General features: G+C 42.0%; 1 protein-coding gene across 2 annotated transcripts in view; it reads right to left on the bottom strand.

Moving 5' to 3' along the window:
• pik3c2a (phosphatidylinositol-4-phosphate 3-kinase, catalytic subunit type 2 alpha) overlaps positions 1 to 21,026 on the bottom strand; it is a 142,762-nt gene that overhangs the window by 98,971 nt on the left and 22,765 nt on the right. For both annotated transcript variants that reach the window (XM_070899893.1, XM_070899894.1), the window contains exon 2: positions 6,058 to 7,243. In XM_070899893.1, the coding sequence (XP_070755994.1) occupies positions 6,058 to 7,167 (1,110 nt within the window). In that variant the 5' untranslated portion in view covers positions 7,168 to 7,243. The remainder of the gene's footprint in view (positions 1 to 6,057; positions 7,244 to 21,026) is intronic.

The following is a 21,026-nucleotide window of genomic DNA, read 5'->3' as shown; positions in this document are numbered from 1 at the left end:
AGGCCACCTCCTTAAGTACTCTGGGATGCAGTCCATCAGGCCCTGGGGATTTATCGGCCTTCAATCCCATCAATTTCCCCAACACAATTTCCCGGCTAATAAGGATTTCCCTCAGTTCCTCCTCCTTACTAGACCCCCCCGACCCCTTTTATAACCGGAAGGTTGTTCGTGTCCTCCTTCGTGAATACCGAACCAAAGTACTTGTTCAATTGGTCCGCCATTTCTTTGTTCCCCGTTATGACTTCCCCTGATTCGGACTGCAGGGGACCTACGTTTGTCTTTACTAACCTTTTTCTCTTTACATATCTATAGAAATTTTTGCAATCCGTCTTAATGTTCCTTGCAAGCTTCTTCTCGTACTCCATTTTCCCTGCCCTAATCAAACCCTTTGTCCTCCTCTGCTGAGTTCTAAATTTCTCCCAGTCCCCAGGTTCGCTGCTATTTCTGGCCAATTTGTATGCCACTTCCTTGGCTTTAATACTATCCCTGATTTCCCTTGATAGCCACGGTTGAGCCACCTTCCCTTTTTTATTTCTATGCCAGACAGGAATGTACAATTGTTGTAGTTCATCCATGCGGTCTCTAAATGTCTGCCATTGCCCATCCACAGTCAACCCCTTAAGTATCATTCGCCAATCCATCCCAGCCAATTCACGCCTCATACCTTCAAAGTTAGCCTTCTTTAAGTTCTGGACCATGGTCTCTGAATTAACGGTTTCATTCTCCATCCCAATGCAGAATTCCACCATATTATGGTCACTCTTCCCCAAGGGGCCTCGCACAACGAGATTGCTAATTAATCCTCTCTCATTACATAACACCCAGTCTAAGATGGCCTCCCCCCTAGTTGGTTCCTCGACATATTGGTCTAAAAAACCATCCCTTATGCACTCCAGAAAATCCTCCTCCACCGTATTGCTTCCAGTATAGGAGCAGAGAGGTCTTACTGCAATTGTACAGGGCCTTGGTGAGGACTCACCTGGAATAGTGTGTTCAGTTTTGGTCTCCTAATCTGAGGAAGGACGTTCTTGCTATTGAGGGAGTGCAGCGAAGGTTCACCAGACTGGTTCCAGGGATGGTTGGACTGACGTATAAGGAGAGACTGGAGCAACTGGGCCTTTATTCACTGGAGTTTAGAAGGACGAAAGGGGATCTCAGAAATGTATAAGATACTGACGGGACTGGACAGGTTAGATGCGGGAAGAATGTTCCCGATGTTGGGGGCAGTCCAGAACCATTTAGGACCGAGATGAGGAGAAACTTCTTCACTCAGAGTTGTTAACCTGTGGAATTCTCTACCGCAGAGAGTTGTTGATGCCTGTTCATTGGATATATTCAAGAGAGGGTTAGATGTGGCCCTTACAGCTGAAGGGATCAAGGGGTATGGAGAGAAAGCAGGAAAGGGGTACTGAGGGGAATGATCAGCCATGATCTTATTGAACGGTGGTGCAGGCTCGAAGGGCCGAATGGCCTACTCCTGCACCTATTTTCTATGTTTCTATAACAGCTACCATTTCACAGCTGTTCACTTTCCAATGTCAGAAGCCGAAGTCTTCATGATTTGGAAAAACTTTTGACCTGTATGCAGTATGGAAGTGTTTGCAATGAACTCTTTATCCACTGTCACCTCCTTGGAGCAACCTCACTCACCATTGACAGATCACTTATGTCATCCCAAACTCACCTGCCATCTATTCCAGCAGCATCTGTGCCCTTGAAAAAAAAAATCTTGTCTTGGTCCTCAGAATCCCACCACGATTAGCCGCAACATCACTAAACACACCAACCTTCTCCACAATCAACTGATGCGGCACAGGACATCAGCACCTGACCATATTGCTGCCCAGGAGGCCAGGGATGGCCTCACCATGGCCATATTGACTTCACTTGACAATCTACACCCTGGCTGCCACATGATACGCCAGGTTGGCACCATCTCACACCAGCTCCATAAAGCATCCCTGCAATGCCCAAGCCATTTCTTTCACACTCATCAGCATTGCAGGGGCTACGCTTATGTTTCACCATTTACTACAACTCACTAAGCCACTTCCAAAGCAGCCCACAAATCTGTCCAAGAACACAAAATGCTGAAAATAAAGATTGCAATGTTTGACAACACACCAACGTAAACTTTACATGAACATTGGCTAAAGGACCTACCCTTTTGTGTTGTCAGTTGGCATGATTAGACAAGGATGAGTGTGAGGAGTGGCTAGTGAGATGGAAAGTGATAATGTAGATAGAGGGATGGTTGGAGATGCAAGGCAAGTTGGTGTGAGTAGGGAAGACAGAGATGGGGATTTGATGAGTGGCATATCAGGATGAGGGTGTGTGTGTGGCCTTGCAGTAATATTTCATGATCTACTGAGATCGTTGAAAGATGTACGCCACTGCAGCCTGGTCCTCCTGATGCATCCCTGCTTGTGCCCTCCTGTGCAATGTGGAACCGGAAGTGAAGAGGACCACCCTGCATGCTGTGACTCCCTCCAGAAGCATCTGGAAGAAGTGATGAGAGCACCTGTGTGCAGCCGTGCATTTGTGCACCTCTGTGCGGCACTTGCCAGTGTTTGCAGCAGCTCAATGCTGCAGAACACTGACAGCACAACTGTCAAAAGCAATATGCACTTAGCCCCTTTAAGGAAACTAGCTGATGTCATCAGACCGGCTTCCTGTTAATTGGGCAGGAACCCCACAGAGCGGGCTGAACAAGCCCCATCAACGGGAGATTGGGTATGGAGGACAGGATGGAGTCAGGAGCAGCTTTCCTACACACCACCAACTCGCCGGGGAGGCGAAATCGCGGCCATTGACAAATTCCAACATTCCCATTTGTGAAAGAATCCAAGTCTCACCAGTCCATCCAACTTCCACATTGACACCCAATCCCACCTCTTTAAACAATCTTGCAACGGGGTATTGGAAGAGCACTTTTATTCTTGCAAGTAATAACAGATAGTCACATTGAACTTCTGCCCAATCCTTTAAGTACAGTGGGCGGGGAGGTTTAAAAATGTCCGGTCAGCAATCAAACAGCTAGCAAGGATTAAGTGGGAGCCTTTTCCATTTAGATATAAAATTAGGTGCATGTGGAACTGGAGTGTCAAAATAATTTTTTCAAACTGTTTTTATATTTATGACCTGGAAATTTACATCTGCCAATTTATCAGTTGTACTTATTTACAGAAATTAAGAGGCTTTCTGGTCCTAAAGAGAAAGGTCAGTTTAAACACAGTTGTGTCAGAATAGTATGTTATTCAGTACACAGTATACTACTCCGTCTTTGAAAAGCAGATCAAATTAATTACAAGCGGAGAACCATTAGCTTTAGAAAACACGTTTACTGACTGTGTTTCAGTTAGATGCTTTCTCATTCTCAATGTGCACTTTAAGAGTTTTTAAAAAGCAGTGCTAAATGCGGAACTTTGCTGTGTTCTGCTCACTGCAAACAAGGCTTCCTTTTCTTCCCCACCGTCGTACAAAATGAGTTAGAAATTTGGCTGTAGATGACTTTAGGTGAGAAGAGGATAACACAGATATTTCTATTTGATGGAAATCTCGACTATCAACTCATTTCATCTACAAAAAAAGTTGAACTTCAAGTGCAAGCTGTCGGAATAGTTTAACCACTTGTTCAATGTCACATTAGACAATATTTACCTGGTTTTGATCCAGTTAACTAGCATGGGATGCTGTGCCAATGTGAAGCATTACTCACCAAAATTAATAGTTTGCAAACAGGGGCCTTATAAATCAGATCAATTGATCAGAAGAGGGTTGACTAAATCACGGTCACTTGAGTAGACCCAGAACATATAAAGTCCATTAACGTACACACTTGGAAATGAAATGGAGATTCTGCATGCTTACAAAATGTGATAAAATCAACAAGTAAGTGCGCAAAATGGAAATTAGAAAAAAAACAGATTGAGATTCGGATGAAAACTGTGCAAGATTCTGCTCCTCTGCCTCCCAATTCAAAATGGTTTGAAAAAGGGGGGATTGGGTATCAATGTGAACAATAACATTGCCTCGAACTCAGGGATCTGGCTTTGAATCCAATCTAGTAGGTAAAGTATGGTCAGAAAGGCAGATGCAAGAGATATTTCTTTGAGATGGAGGTAGAATGGAGTGCATCTCGACTCTACAGCTGCCTACACTATGCCTACTAACCTGGTAAGTGGCTGATTTTGACACTAGAATGCACAAATGAAAGGGTTCCATTTCCAGCAGCAACAGTTACCTTAAGGACAAATTTATAAAGTTTGCAGGAAAGAGACTTAAAATTCGTAATTAACCACTCTGCAAGCAGCACTGTGGACAATTGACAACATATTTCAAATCTCAAGGCACGAGGGAATGAGATCATTGAACCGTATATTGTTTGATGGTATCTACTTCAGTGTCACCCAAAGAGGGAAAAATAAAACAGCTGGCTGCTGCTCAGGAATGCTAAAAATGCTAACGAGAGGAAATTAGACACTTTGGATCAACTGTGGAAAAGACGAATATAAAAACAATTCAGTTGCTTGGAACTACTTTCAAAGCACATTTTTTTGTTGTTTTCCTGAGCAGTTTGAAGTCAACTCCAGCAGTTTTAACAAAACAGGAAATGTGCTTGCTGAACAAGAGCTCACATTTGCTGAAAAGAATGTTTGTCGGACGTCAATGTGTGCATCATTAGTCAGGAAATGCTGGAGCAGTTTCTCAATTCCATCTCTGGTGGGGTCACATTAGAAAATGCAAGAGGTCACACTTAAAGAATGTAAAACATATTCCTATCAATTCCTCCAAAGCGCAGTTTTACCAAGCCACGTAAATCCCATTAATATTGCAGAACTGCTTCTGTGCCAGACTCACCACCCCCCCCCCCCTCTCCCCTCCACTCCCCCCCAACCACACTATGGGGTAAATCTAGAAACAGGACAACTCAAGCCAAAAACAACTTTACAGCAACTGCGAACCTCCCCAGATCAAGATAAGCCCTTACAGGCCAACAACCTGTTACTTACTAGACTGCCAACCTGCAATGGCTGCACGTCAAATCACCTTACACGCTGGCATTTTCTGCTGTGAAGGCATGCCCGGCCTCTGTTATTTTAGAGTAGCCTGAATTTAAATGGCAGGCTTGCATGGCAGCTGCTATACTGAACAAAAAAATGGCAATGGAGGAAAGCCAGCTCATGAGTGCTACAGAGATGACAAGTTTGGTGTTCACAACAAACTCACACATACCACAGTCAGAATGGTAGGACAGATGTTTATGACAACAATCTGCTCTTTCCAAGTACACCTTCTTGCCCATACTGCCACAAAAAGCAAACAGAAAGCAAATGCATTAAAAAAAAAGTTAGCCCAAGCTGCTTCTGGCAACAAATTCAACCACAACAATTAGAGGCGCCCGTGAGTAGTTTACTAGTCTACTTTCTAGGCTAGGGATTGCTGGCTTGTAATGGCACAGGGTGGCTGCAAAAAGAAATTGAAAATAGAAATAAACACACACAAATGGTTGCTTTCTAATTTCATAGCTGAAGTTGAAACCGCTCCAGGGTTTATCAAGTGGTTTCAATGAAGAAAAGGAGCATAGATACAAAACAGCCACAACACAGTACAATATTGGGCATCTTGAATGCAGAATAAAAAGGAGGCACGAGCACATGATATGCAGCATCTTTAGCAGCTTTGTAAATGCCACTGCCCTCCCCCATAAACTGGTTTAAGTAGATTAGGTGCAAATTATTCAGATTGTTCAGGTCCCAAAATAGTGTTACAAACACTGCATCAGGAATTAGTTCTATGCATCGACCATAGGCAAAATGCTGCAATTCATACATAATAGAAGCTAAAGAAAAGTAATCTATTTTGTTGCCCCGCCAAGCCAAGATATACCACAATTCAGTGTTTGAATGCTACTGTACTTTACAGCACTCTGAAAAATGTATTCCAATATACAGTCCAGAGAACAGTCCAGCTTGCCTATCAGTTAATGAACAAAAAGATGGAACACTGCGCAAGGTACAGTGCAAGTTTCCGTCGCAAAGGATAAACCCCTCGTACCTGTGAAATCTCAGCGTTCGGTCCTTGCGCTCTGTGAGAAAGTTGTGAACTTGTGGAGCGTAAGTTGAGAGATAAACTACGTGTAACTGAAGCTCCAGATTTCCCACTTGGCTGCTTCAACGATGCCCCCTCACTCTTCACCACATCAGGTTGGCTGCTTTCTGACGGAGACTGCTTTTGCAGCACTTGCTCCCAAGGATCCCCAGCCGCCGCACCTGCATCGACTTTCTGCTCAGTCTCTGTTGCACTGTGCGAGAGCTCCAGGTTGTCGATCCTCGCCTTGCTGAGTGGGTCAAGATCCAACCAGTCAAACTTGCTAACATCACTCGAGTTTTCACATACTGGCAGCTTAGGAGCCATAGTGCTGGCCAATTCCAAATCATTGCTCGACTTACTATTTTTCAAGTATTCCGACGTGCTGGCTATTTTATCATATAGTTTTGCAAGCTCAGGTGTGACTGTTGAATAAACAGGTGCAGCAGACTGGAGTGGGAAAGACATGTACTGATGTGCACGAAGGCCAACATAAACAGGCTCCGAGGGTCGGAATGAAGACTGTGCAGGACCAAAGCCATTCTGAAATGGATCAGGCTGTTTAGAGTATGTCACAGGTGTGGCATGGTAACCAGTCGTTTGGACAATCGGCCTCCGTAACCCACCTGTCCACTGTCCCCCCGAGAAAGGTGGTCGATTGTAAAACTGGCTCGAGAATGATGGGCTTACGAGGGGAGTATTTGGTACAGTGTGTGGTCGGACTATTTTTTTAGGGCCAAAGTTTTTGTCCAACAGCAATTTTTCCAGTTCAGCCGAAGTCAGTTTTTCTATATCGAGGTCGGACAGAGCCTCAGCAGCTTGTTTCTTTGAACTCTCTGCCTCTGGGAAGTGAATGAGATCATAATCCTGTATGGTACTTGGAGCTTTCCGAAATGCACCACTGGCAGACTTCACTGGATGATCTTTTAGACTCTGGCTTCGCTCCTTCTGTAACTTAGCCAAGGCTTCAGCCTCCATTTGCAAGGCTTCTTCTTTGCCAACAGCTCGTTTCCCAGAGTGCCCAACTGTTGCAGGGGCAGACTGCTTGAACCCATTTCTATTGGATATCTGGGCCATGGCATCAGCTGGTAGATTCCCATTTATCAGAGCACATCCAAGGTTTCTTAGCTGGGAAATCTCCAGGAATCAGAAGCTGGAATTAAAAGAAAACAATTAGAAATACCATCCACCCATTTAGCAAACCCATACTACAATTAAAGCTACCCAATTTAATAACCACGTTCATACCAGATTAGTTTCACCACTTCTTCCAGGCAATTTTGCAGCTAGAGGGTCAGATTTTTCAGTAAAAATATTTGTGTTCTCAAATGCTTGATGCATACCAGAATAGAGGTTGAGTTTAGTTCTGGCAGACAGCCGATTTCACAAACTCTCATTCATAGCTATCAATGTAGCCATTTGCAGCAGCATCTCAAAAACGTCCCATCTTACTTCATCAGAAATCAGAAACAGTTTAATTTTCTTCCATTCTTCCCTTAGATTTATTTCCCTATTTCATGCACTATTATTTTTAAAAAAGGTATGCGCTGATTATGACACTCAGATCAGCCTCATTTCAGATAAGAAATTTCAGAAGTTATGCCACGTCTCATCAATTTTAAACTGTAGTTTTCTGACCCAGCTTTCTGGGAAAGAATATACAATCGCACTGGTTGATGTGTGTGGTGTGTGCCTGTGACAATAGCAAGCTTTTTTTGTTCAAGATGCATCACAACATTGGCTTGCTTCACAGTACATACTTTCACAAAAAAGGCAACATGTAGGTACAGCAAGCAATTCGGAAAGCAAATGGAATGTTAGCCTTTATGCCCTGGGAGGACAGACGCACCAACGTCAGTGTTCTCGATCAGGCCAACATCCCCAGCATCGAAGCACTGACCACACTCGACAAGCTCCGCTGGGCGGGCCACATTGTTCGCATGTCTGACAAGAAACCTAAAGTAGCGCTCTACTCTGAACTCCTTCACGGCAAGCGTGCCTGAGTTGGGCAGAGGAAATGTTTTAAGGAGACCCTCAAAGCCTCCTTGATAAAATGCAACATCCCCACCGACACCTGGAGTCCCTGGCCAAAGACCGCCCTAAGTGGAGGAAGAGCATCCAGGAGGGCACCGAGTACCTCGAGTCTCGTCGCTGTGTGCATACAGAGACCAGGCGCAGGCAGAAGGAGCGTGCGGCAAACTAGTCCCACCCACCTTTTCCTTCAACGACTCTCTGTCCCACCTGTGACAGAAACTGTGATTCTTGTATTGGACTGTAGTGTCACTTAAGAACTCATTTTTAGAGTGGAAGCACGTCTTCCTCGATTCCAAGGGACTGCCTATGATGAGCCTTTATTGCAAGGGTTTTGGAGTACAAGAGTAAGGACATCTTGTTGCAATTATTTAAAGGCTTTGGTGAGACTCCATGTAGAGTACGGTGTACAGTTTTGATTTCCTTACCCAAGGAAAGGTATACATGCCTTAGAGGGGATGCAACGAAGATTCAATAGATTGATTTCTATGATGAGAGGAGATATGGTGTAGAAAGGGCTTATATTCTCTGGAGTTTAGAAGAATGAAAGGTGATCTCATTTGAAACAAGAGAGCTTAGAAGGCTTGATAGAGTAGATGTAGGGAGGATGTTTCCCCCGGCTGGAGCATCTAGAACTAGGAGTCATAGTCTTAGGATAAGGGTTCTGCCATTTAGGACTGATGGAGAAATTTCTTTACCTAGGTGAGTTGTGAATATTTGCAATTCTTTACCCCAAAGGGCATTTGGATGCTCAGTCATTGAATATATTCAAGACGGAGATCAATAAACTTTTGGTCGCGAAGGGAGTCAAAGGATATGGAGATGTAGCAGGAAAGTAGACTTGAGGTAGAAGAGAAATCAATCTTTTTGAATGGCAGAGCCGGCTCGAGGGACCAGATGGCCTACTCCTGCTCCTATTTCTTATGTTCTTATACAGGGATAAAGAAACGGATTTGCTTACAGAAAATGGCCTAGCTCTTTTAAAAAAGATTCAACAGCACCAAAATAGAGAAGTTATGCAGACATTTAGAGGAAGGGGCAAAGCCATTCAATTCAATACATGCATCTATGGTCTTTGTCTGTATCGTCATCTCATCATAGGCAGTCCCTCAGAATCAAGGAAGACTTGCTTCCACTCTTAAGACTTCTTAGGTGGCTGCACAATCCAATATGATATCCAGTCTCTGCATATACAATTAATTGACCATGTTTTCAATTTCACCCTATTTAAAACATTTTTTTTTTTTTTAAGTACTCCTCAGTCTGCTTTGTTCCAATTGAGTAGTCCATGTGGAGCCAGAGACAAATTAATGTCAGCAAGACTCTGCAAGATTAAAGTTCTAGATCTTTAATCTGAGAGAAAACTAGATCCCTTATCAGATTTGATTATTCTATTAACTCAGTTATGTCCCACACAGAAACCATAAACTGGGAAGATGTTGCTAAGATTTCAAGCAGTGTTCTCAGGCAAGCCAGGTTACATGAAATAGTTTGTCCATGGGTAAACATAGGCAACTCAAATCCAGTGCACCAATGCACACACCCTATGCCATTCTATAATGGAACGCAAATTCAACAAAATTCAGGAGACACTGGACACTGAATCAATTATTCTGCATAGAATGTAAGAATAATCTATGACCTGACATTTGCGGATTCCTACCCTATTCCTTACGTAGAAACCATCCTCAAGAAGCTTCCCATGCCAAATATCCAATGACTAGACTTGGAAACCGGCCTTTGGCAGGTACTGCCATGGCTTGGTCAACTTGAGTTTACTGCATGGTCAGGCATTACGTGTTTACTGTCACGCCTTTTGGGATGAAGAATGCATGTCATGTTTCAGCGGATGGTGGATTCTGTTCCGTCAGAGGCTAAACAAGACATCCTGGCATACATTGATAATATTTCAGACATGGGATGTACAACTCATGAACAACGTTGATTTTTTAAGAGTGAGAACTGTAATTTCAGTATGGATTAGGTACTATACACAGACAGCCCAACCAAGACATCCAAACAGTCCTCCGAAACCAGAAAAATGATTAATTGATCACTTATCAGATTGCTGCATGTGGGATGTTGCTGTGTGTATAATGGCTGCTGTGTTTGGCTATACAACAGTTACTGAACTTCAAACTAATTGTTATATACAGGAGGCATTGAAACATTTCTGAAAGAACTGTAGACAGTCAAGACTCCTCTTTCAAAAGTGCATAAGAAATATGAGCAGGAGTAGGCCATTAGGCCCCTCGAGCCTGCTCCGCCATTCAACAAGATCATGGCTGATCTCATCGTGGACTCTGCTCCACTTCCCTGCCCACTCCCCATAACCCTTGATTTCATTATCGCTCAAAAATCTGTCTATCTCCACCTTAAATATACTCAATGACCCAGCCTCCACAGCTGTCTGGGGCAGAGAAGTCCATAGATTTACAACCCTCAGAACAAATTCCTCCTCATCGGAGTTTTAAATGGGAACCCCCATATTCTACATTCCCTAGTTTTAGTTTCCCCCATGAGTGGAAACATCCTCTCTGCATCTACCTTGTCAAGCCCACTCATTATCTTTTAAGCTTCAATAAGATCACCTCTCATTCGTCTGAACTCCAATGTGTATAGGCCCAACCTATCCTCATAAGTCCACCCCCTCATCTTCAGAATCAACCCAGTGAACTTTCGCTGAACAGCCTCCAATGCAAGTATATCCTTCCTTAAATACAGAGACCAAAACTGTACGCAGTACTCCAGGTGTGGCCTCACCAATACTCTGTACAGCTGTAGCAGGGCTTCTCTGCTTTTATACTCTATCCCCCTTGCAATAAAGGCCAACATTCCATTTGCCTTCCTGATCACTTGCTGTACCTGCACACTAACTTTTTGTGTTTCATGCACAAGGACCCCCAGGTGTCTGTGCTGCAGCACTTTGCAATTTTTCTCCATTTAAATTTTAATTTGCTTTTCTATTATTTCTGCCAAAGTGGATAACCTCACATTTTCCCAAATGATACTCCATCTCCCAAATTTTTGCCCACTAACTTAGCCGGTCGATATCCCTTTGCAGATTGTGTGTTCCCTCCTCACAATTTACTTTCCCACCCATCTTTGTATCGTCAGCAAACTTGGCTACAGTACACTTTGTCCTTCATCTAAGTCATTAATACAGATTGCAAATAGTTGAAGTCCCAGCACTGATCCCTGCGGCACCCCACCAGTCACCGTTTGCCAACCGGCAAATGACCCATTTATCCCGACTCTCTATTGGATGTTCTGAATAAAGGCATTTGAGGTACAAAATTCCACATTTAAAAACTTACCATTCTCGCAGCATTTTTACCCAGCAACACAGTTTGTGGTCAGCACCTCAATGCCGTTTACTATGTATGGACTGAAGGCCATCAGCATTTTTGGCCTTGCTATGTTTGTAATCATTCCTGGTAGAACGCAGCTAATTCATAGCCTTTTTGAAGTTGTGCTAAATGCAGCATTCTTGTCATTGCTATTATTCTGGCTTGGAATCAAATAGCTAAAGAAAAATGTAACTACACTGAAAAGAAAACAGTCTGTAGAGATGAAGTTAAACAAATAACTAGAATCACTAAGTGGGTACAAAAGACTGCCATTCTGATGTTGCAAACTAATCTGCAACTGCACATCATTTCCCCTGCAGGAGTAGGCCATTCGAGCCTGCACCACCATTCAATAAGATCATGGCTGATCATTCACCTCAGTACCCCTTTCCTGCTTTCTCTCAATACCCCTTGATCCATTTAGCTGTAAGGGCCATATCTAACTCTCTCTTGAATATATCCAATGAACTGACATCAACAACTCTCTGCGGTCGGGAATTCCACAGGTTCGCAACTCTGAGTGAAGAGGTTTCTCCTCATCTCAGTCCTAAATGGTTTACCCATTATCCTTAGACTGCGTCCCCTGGTTCTGGACTTCAACATCGGGAACATTCTTCCTGCATCTAATCTGTCCAGTCCCATCAGATTTTTATATGTTTCTTTGAGATCCCCTCTCATCCTTCTAAACTCCAGTGAACACAGGCCCAGTCATCCATTCTCTCCTCATATGTCAGTCCTGCCATCCCGGGAATCAGTCTGGTGACCCTTCGCTGCACTCCCTCAATAGCAAGAACGTCCTTCCTCAGATTAGGAGACCAAAACTGAACAAAATGATGCCTCACCAAGGCCCTGTAGAACTGCAGTAAGACCTCCCTGCTCCTATATTCAAATCCCCTAGCTATGAAGGCCAACATACCATTTGCCTTCTTCACCACCTGCTGTACCTGCATGCCAACTTTCAATGACTTATGTACCATGACACCCAGGTCTCATTGCACCTCCTTTTCCTAATCTGCTGCCATTCAGATAATATTCTGCCTTCCTGTTTTTGCCACCAAAATGGATAACCTCACATTTATCCACATTATACTGCATCTGCCATGCATTTGCCCACTCATCTAACCTGTCCAAGTCACCCTGCAGCCTATTAGCATCCTCCTCACAGCTCACAGTCATCCAGCTTAGTGTCATCTGCAAACTTGGAGATATTGCACTCAATTCCATCATCTAAATCATTGATGCATATTGTAAATAGCTGGGGTCCCAGCACTGAGCTCTGCGGCACCCCACTAGTCACTGCCTGCCATTCTGAAAAGGACCCGTTTATCCCGACTCTCTGCTTCCTGTTTGCCAACCAGTTCTCGATCCACATCAGTACATTACCCCAATACCACGTGCTTTAATTTTGCATACCAATTTCTTATTTTGAACCTTGTCAAAAGCCTTTTGAAAGTCCAAATACACCACATCCACTGGTTCTCCCTTGTCCACTCTACTAGTTACATCCTCAAAAAATTCCAGAAGATGTGTCAAGCATGATTTCCCTTTCATAAATCCATGCTGACTTGGACCGATCCTGTCACTGCTTTCCAATTGCGCTGCTATTTCATCTTTAATAATTAACAACACACAAATTGATAAGGGAGGCATGGGGAGCACAGTTGAGAGTTTCCACTGGGTCCTAAAAGCACCATCTTGCTGCTGCCAAGGTTATTAGAGTTATGCTCAAAACTACTACTTTAGTTTAAATAAGGCTTTTGAAAACACTGAATGTACTAATATTAGCTGGGCTCAGTTGGTAGCACTCTCACCTGAGAGAGAGAGAGAGAGAGAGAGAGAGAGAGAGAGAGAGAGAGAGAGAGAGAGAGAGAGAGAGAGAGTTGGGGGCTCAAGGCCCACTTCAGCCTTATCTAGCCTGACATTCCAATGCGGTTCTAATCCACCGTGCCAACCACCCTCAACAAGGTTTAATAAAACTTCAGGTTGTCCCAAGTTTCTTTCATCGTTCGTTGACAAAACACAAAAATTACAGAGATAGCTGCATCAGTTGTCATTAGAACAGAGACGATCAAGAGATCAATTGGTAGTGTTGTTTAAAATGATGATTGAATTGGATAGTTGATAGAAACAGATTGTTTCCACTGATTGAGTGGTGACCTCCCACCAATCACATGAGGTCACCACTGACCAGAAACACAAATACTGTGGCTACAAGAGCAGGTCAGAGGTTGGGTATTCTGCAGCAAGTGGCTCACTTGACTTCCAAATGTCATCCACAAGGCACAAGTCAGGAGTGTGTTGGAATACTCTCCACTTGCCTGGATGAGTGCAGCTCCAACAACACAAGATACTCGACACCATCCAGGACAAAGCAGCCAGCTTGATCAGCACCCCATCCACCACCTTAAACATTCAACGCTGCCAGATTGTGCTAGTTCATGGAAGATTTTACATTTGTTATTATGCAAGTGAGTTTGAGCAGAAACTGGAGGCGTAACAACGAATGCAATTTTTACTCAGATTGCACCCACAGTGGAAACTCTATTCCTTTGTGTATATTTATTTTAATGAACCTCAGCCAGGACCTCGAGGGGCAACTTGAGCGAAGACGGAAAAGGGGAGTAAGAAAGGGAAGGTGTGTTCTTCCATTGCATTAATATATGGCTCCACAGCAAAACCTCAATTACTTACAAGTGAATCAAAATTAAAAATCAGAATGGTTTTGTCCATTTAAAAAAAAAGGCTGAATATTAATTTTAAGGAAAGCACCAATGGAGACATCATGGAGCTGGATAATATGCCAACTGACACACCCCAAATAATAGTGGCTGTAGACAAATTAACACCTTTGTAAAAATAATTGAGAATTCTGGTTATGTGCACTATGAATAAAGCTGGCAACATAACACTCATCTGTGCAACATTAAATTTCTAAACAAGCAAACATACTGTTCTCCATTAATTATAGGGATGGGTAATAAATGTGGTCTTGCCAGCAACATCCACATCCAGAAAACAAATTTTACAAAATGACATGTATTATTCTTCAAGTAGTTACAAAAATCTCAAACCAGCATTAAGCAGGTAAAATTTAAAAATCTGCAGAAGAGGATTCCTTAATTATATTTCCTCTTAATTTTAATATTTGCTGAGACAGGAACCTCAACTCTTACTGCCACACAACTTTTAAAATAGCTTGTTTTTAATTCTCAAGTTATTTCCTATTAAATACAAATTAATGGAGCTGCCAAGGGTGTGTTAGGAGGGGGGGGGGTGGGGGGGGCGGCACGCAAGGAGAAGAGATACATTGGTATAATATCAGAATTCAGAGATTTAAAAAAATCTAACTCAGAATTCCTGTGGGACTCCATAATAGCTATTCACAACTTGGGAGCAGAATTAATAAAGGTGACCCAGTTTCCAACCAAAAGGGATTGGTCACCGACGAGTCAGCATGCTCTGTAGGATTTCAGTAACGTGCAATGTGGGTCTGTCAGTTCCTACTGCATTTACTTGAACGCACAATTTGTAAAACATTAGGGATTTAAGCTGAAAGTGAATGTTTCAACCCAGATGTCAAAAGGAATTTTTTTTTTTTTTTTATAAATGACTTTTTTCCCTCGACTCGGAGGATCAATGGTTCTCAGCATCAAGCAACCAAATCAACTGAAAGGCATGACTGGAGTACTGGGAAGCACACCTTGCTTTCTCCTATTGTTGTTTACACATGAACCAGAGGCAGAAATGTTCAATATAGTTACTGAGAGTCAAAAATTACAGGAGTGTCTATATCATGGTCATCTCCAAAATGATCTGCAACTAAATAAGTAGCTAAAAATGTAGCTTTCTTGGTTTAAAAAAAACTATTTTCTCACTTGCAGCTGGCACGGTCTGTTTGGATATCAATTCACTCATTATTCTTGAAGCTATTTAAAAACATTTTAAATAATTATATATTTTTGCTCTCGTTGCTATTCTCTGGACTCAAACAGATGTGAGCAAGACTGTTTTTCTTGTGTAAAATATACTGCCAGCTGAGGTGCATGGTGTAAATGGTTCCAATTCACAAATTAACTTTCATCTGGGCTTGGCATTCCAATGAAAGAAATGGGTCCTTGTAAATTTGTATTGATGGCTCTTCAAAAAGAGAGACCATGAGCTGTGTGTGTTGCTGGCAAGGGCAGCATTTATTGCCCATCCCGAGTTGTTGTGAGAATGTGGTGGTGGGCCATCTTCTTGAATGTTTGGAGCAGTTTGCTGCAACAGCTTTTTAAAAGAAAGAGAGTGTTTTCCAGGTTTCAACTACTCGTCAGGAAGCACTTCCTGACATCACACTTGAACGGCTTAGCTCTCATTTTAAAAAGGTGATGCCCCCTTGTTCTGGACACCACCAGGGGTAATAGTTCCTCTCTACCATTTCACATTGTTTAATGATCTTAAACACCATAATTAGATCATCCCTGAATCATCTATATTCAAGGCAATACAAGCCATCCACATAATGTAACCCTTCACAGTTGGATCTTTAATAACAATCCAACAGCATGTCATTTTTACTATACCAGCTTTTTATTTCCAGATTAAAAAAAAAATGAATTCAAATTCTCAACCTTTGGCCCATCATCCCTTTTGTCTCTAATCTCTCCTGCCTTGCACCCTATCACAGACCTTCCCTTTTGTTGTTTCTTCCCCTCCCCCTTTCAGTGTTCAAGAACATGCTCTTTTTAAACATTCAGCAGTTCTGACGAAGGGTCGTCGAACCGAAACGTTAACTCTGCTTCCTCTCCACACATGCTGCCTGGCCTGGAGATTGCCAGCGTTTTCTGCTTTTCTCTCAACCTGCTGTGGTGGGATTTGAACTCTCATTCTCTGGATTACTAGTCCAGTCACATAACTATTATACAAGTATAAAGAGGTATTCGAGTGTATTACCTTTCCAGAAGTTATTTTTAAAGATTGAGAGAATTACTGGTGACCCCAAAATGGCATTGTGGTTACTTTCTTTTTCAATTAATGCACTTTAGTTTGTGTGAAAATCATCAGAATTTGCATTCAATTTGTCAAACTCTTCCACATACTACGCAGCTGGGTTCAGACACTATCTTTCCCAATGCAAAAGCCTGCTTATATTCCGAGCAACAGACACAGGACCCCTATCAGAAGAATGGATATATAATTAACAAGTTCATCATGATGAGCATACAAACTTTTATGCACTTAAATGGCAAAATGTTTGAAGTATGCCCACCACAATAAATCTGTAAGATACAAAACACGTACCACTATCAATGAAAGTGGTGAAGACATGGAAGAAATTGAGTTGGCCACCTGACAACATGGTGTTTTCAGACAGCCAGTCTACTCTCGTGCTAACAGGACAAATGTGCAAGAATCGCATCATCACACTCATGGCCCTTTAGTGTCAGAGGAAGGGGCGAGGGGGAAAAAAAAACAAAAATACATTTTCATTTGGTGTCTTCATCAGATGATTCAGTTGAAACTAAGAATCTCTCCCTTCCACCCAGACAACCTATTGTGTAGAATTACAAGATATAACCCAGATTTGGCCTTTCCTGGACACACTATTATTTGATAATTCAACCTGCTGTACCAGTAGCTTAGCCACAAATCCATTTCCTGGAATGTATTTATCAAGCCCTGGCCCACTGAAAGATATGATATTTGTGTTGCATTAACCCTGTATTTTTGTATTCATTAATATTCTCCAGTAACCAAATGTTCTCTTTTCCTCCCAATTAATAATTAATTTCCAACACCCAATGACAGCAATACTATAACCGAGCATTTGTGGAAGTTTTAAAAAAAAAGTACAACTTTAAACAGCAACAGGAAACTTGCTGAATCACAAGGTCCATGGTTACAGCGAAAACAAAATGCTTTGGAGGGAGATGAAAGAACATGGACATTTGTAAAGAAATAACTGGCCACATGCCCAAAGAACAAATAGGAACCTTCAATGTTACACTGTGCTTCCTTCAGAACATAATGATACCACCATTTCCTTGACTGACAGCATTTAAACACAGAGCACCCATCTCAAACCGATAGAAACAAATTCATGGCTAGATCAATTTGGTGAGATCAAGTGAAACCTTAGAGATAGTTATTGTACATTCAAGTATTTCTTGAGCCCTTACAATGATCTACTGCAAATTAAAAATGCATTGAAATTGTAAGGAGACTATATAGTACAGGTGACACTTGACACCCGAGATGGGATTAAAAATTAGCTCAGTTTGATTGGATGAAGTCTCCAGTCTTTGCTGGCTACAATATTTTACTAAGAGACAATTAGAAGCCAGCTCCTTGTGCACCCAGTGTGGTACAGAATATCATCTACTTAATAAAATTTTTTTTTTGCAGATCTCTATTGCTGAAGAGAAATTGATGCTTTAATTCAGACCTTGCTCTCCAAACTCTTGGAAAATTTTAGCTCACGTGCCTGCATAAAGCAGCGCCCAACTAAAGGCAGCAAAAAAAAAAAATCAACATGATGTGTTTAAAAGGCAAGTACACATTATATAAGTCCCTGTCACAGGCAGTTTACAAGAAGTCTGCGTGAGCAGTTTTCTGGACTACGACAGCAGAATGTTGGGCAGGTTAATGTCGCCAGGTGTACACTACCCCTTTAGGCTGGCTACACTTTGCAATGGATCAAATACTGATATTTTTGTATGGGACCAGTCCTCATAGCAAGCCATGAAAATGAACCTGCTGTAATAGGTTCTTAAGACTGTGGACAAGTCCTTCAGTGGAGTAAACAACCCTCCAAGAAATAGATATTAGCCACGAGTCACTATAATGGGGGGAGATAAAAGACTTGCATTTATACAATATCTTTTATAACCTCAGGACGTCCCAAACTGCTTTACAGTAGTGAAATACTTCAGAGTGTTGTCACTGTTATAATGTAGGAAATCTCAAAAGCTTTATATTTAACAAATTGGCATAGAATACAAATGTACACTGTGGACCCTTTAAAAAAAACTCAATGAAAGTAATTACATCAGAAAAATAGAAAATTTCAATATGCTGATAGCAACCCAAGATTGGACTGCAATTCCAGACTACCAAAAGGAAGATACAAATTCCTATTTAAAAAGATACATGAAGCAAGTGATTGCCTCAAGATCCTATTCCTACTAAAATAACCCCAAGGCTGGATTTTTTTGATGAAAAATAAGATCACATAGTAAGAAGTGTAACTTGTGGCTAAACATTTAAACAAAATCACGCACAATTCTAGATTTGTGGGTTTTCATTATTGTGTTGCAATGCTACAGCCTTCCCGAAGGTTGTTCACAGCTAAAAGACCTGACTTGAACAAAACAAGTCAGTCGTCTCAATTCTAAGCCAAACTCATTTTGCAATCGCATACAACAGCTGCAACATAATAGCAGAGTGGAATGAGCACAAGATACCTTCTTCGGAAGGCCAGTTACCCTCAACATGAGACAAAGTTCATTCTTAGCTTCTCTTCTTTCCCCTCCAATGAATATCTATTAAATTAATTACCTCTACATTCGTACACAAGCTCTGACAGAATTGTGCCCAAGTGGTGCAAGTTAAATGGTGCTTAAACAGTGCAATACAAGCTGATTGCCATCAGATCATGTATTGTATGTCGAATGCCAATACCCATCACTGGTCTAAAACCATCTTTAAAAAAAGTCTCTTCTAATTATGCTCAAGCTTTAAAAAAAAATTAAGCCAAGAGCATTAAAGATTACAAAGTGCAATCAAAACCGGGTACTGAATACAAGGAAAATTGACGCAAAAGTTGGGAAATTCTTGAGGAATGTTTGGCTTTTGTGCCAACCATATGGGTTCATTTATTCTGCATTGTTAAGGGTTAAACAGACGATTGTGTTATCTGGCAAGAGATGAGAGATTTCCAATTCCCGTGGATGTGCAATGCCAGTAACAGGTCCTGTAAATTGAATCACAGAGCAAACACATTACAGCATTTTACTTTCCACCCACACCTTGGAAACACCACTACCAAACCAAGAGCAGGCCAGTGCACCATTTTTACTCCACTCCACTGCTCATTCTTTGGTGCTTCTTTTTATTAGAGGGGTGTCCCAGCCAAAAAAATTGTATAGCCTTTGGTTCATACTGCTGGATACAAACAGAATACTGCTCCTCTGGGTTATTTCAACAAATTGAAGTGGGGGGGGGGGGGGGGGCGGAGATTTACATGACTCTACAAGGGCAAATAGGTGCCCCAAGTTTGACCTCAGCTTGAATTCAAATTCAGAGTTAAAAACACACTCAACATGCCACAGACCTATCATTGCATCGATCCAGGTACAGAGTTTATGAACCAACACACAGGTTTACAATCTGGTGCACATTGCTATTCAAATAGTGTGGAACAGTCTGTTGCCGGATCGAAGACATGATTCATTTGCCGTACGGACACCAATAATGTAACGTGTCCTGGCAGTAGTTGCCCATCGACAAGAAGCTATAGGTTAATCCTCCACTTCAAAAGAAGAGTACATCCAACACAGGCACCCTAGGCTTGACTCAAGGCAACACCACCAAAATCATCACAGTATTACCAGTCTCTTCCCCCATGCTGAAAAGACAACATTCAGAGTTGAAATGATAATCTAACTAGTCCAACTGACCCCTTACCAAAGGCAACATCTGAGTGTACTTGGTAGACCTAGCAGAGGGTTAATGGAAACACTGCACATGGAGTATACTGCATGGCTGGCTCTAAAGCACAGCAGTGGATTCACCACAGAATGAACACTGGTGTAAATGGAGAACACTATTATACAAATGAAGGAGATGGAGACAGAGTTAAGAGGATTTTTTAAAAATAATTTTAAACCAATAATCCACACGGGAAAACCAGAAAGAATGTACGGAGCATTATTTTATTATTTTCTTAATAAACATTCTACACAGCAGGACCTGACACGCAATGTCATATCTTTTCCGGACAAATAAACTGCTGCTTTAACTTTTCATCTCCAGCACACAAATTCCCAGCTCCAAATGACGCTCAGACACACCAATAGTCAGAATCTAAAATATTGTTTGGTATGCTCCGCAAGAGAGTTAGCTGGCTGAAAGTTTATGATGATAAATCAATTTTGCATAAATCCATCTTTGTTGCCCTGGTTTAAGATATCCACGAAAACCTGCGATTTAATTACAATCTCGTAACTCACTGCCAGCCAAAATAAAGCCCTGCTCTGCAGCTTGTGTAACAGCATTTAGTCACAAACCTCCCTGGTGTGTGTCAAGGTCCAACACTTAAGAAAATAAATCTTAATTTTTAAAATCAACTATAACCCACGCCTTTAAGCCATGATCAACTCTGACTGTAAAAGCGCAGTTCCAGCATTAACAACATGAGCATGACAATTCCATTGTACAGCTTAAAAGGAAACAGGTATCGGTTTATGCATAAAACTCTGGAATCCAATACCAGTTTCCCCATCAAATTTGAGGACATCCAACATTCAGGGCCCAAGTTTCCACATGATTCGCGCCTGATTTTTAGGAGCAACTGGT

This window comes from Pristiophorus japonicus, chromosome 14 (genome assembly GCF_044704955.1).
Source record: "Pristiophorus japonicus isolate sPriJap1 chromosome 14, sPriJap1.hap1, whole genome shotgun sequence".
In the NCBI taxonomy this organism is placed as follows: domain Eukaryota; kingdom Metazoa; phylum Chordata; class Chondrichthyes; family Pristiophoridae; genus Pristiophorus; species Pristiophorus japonicus.
Note: the sequence above shows the minus strand (reverse complement) of the source record. Positions and strands in the feature narration are given on the sequence as shown.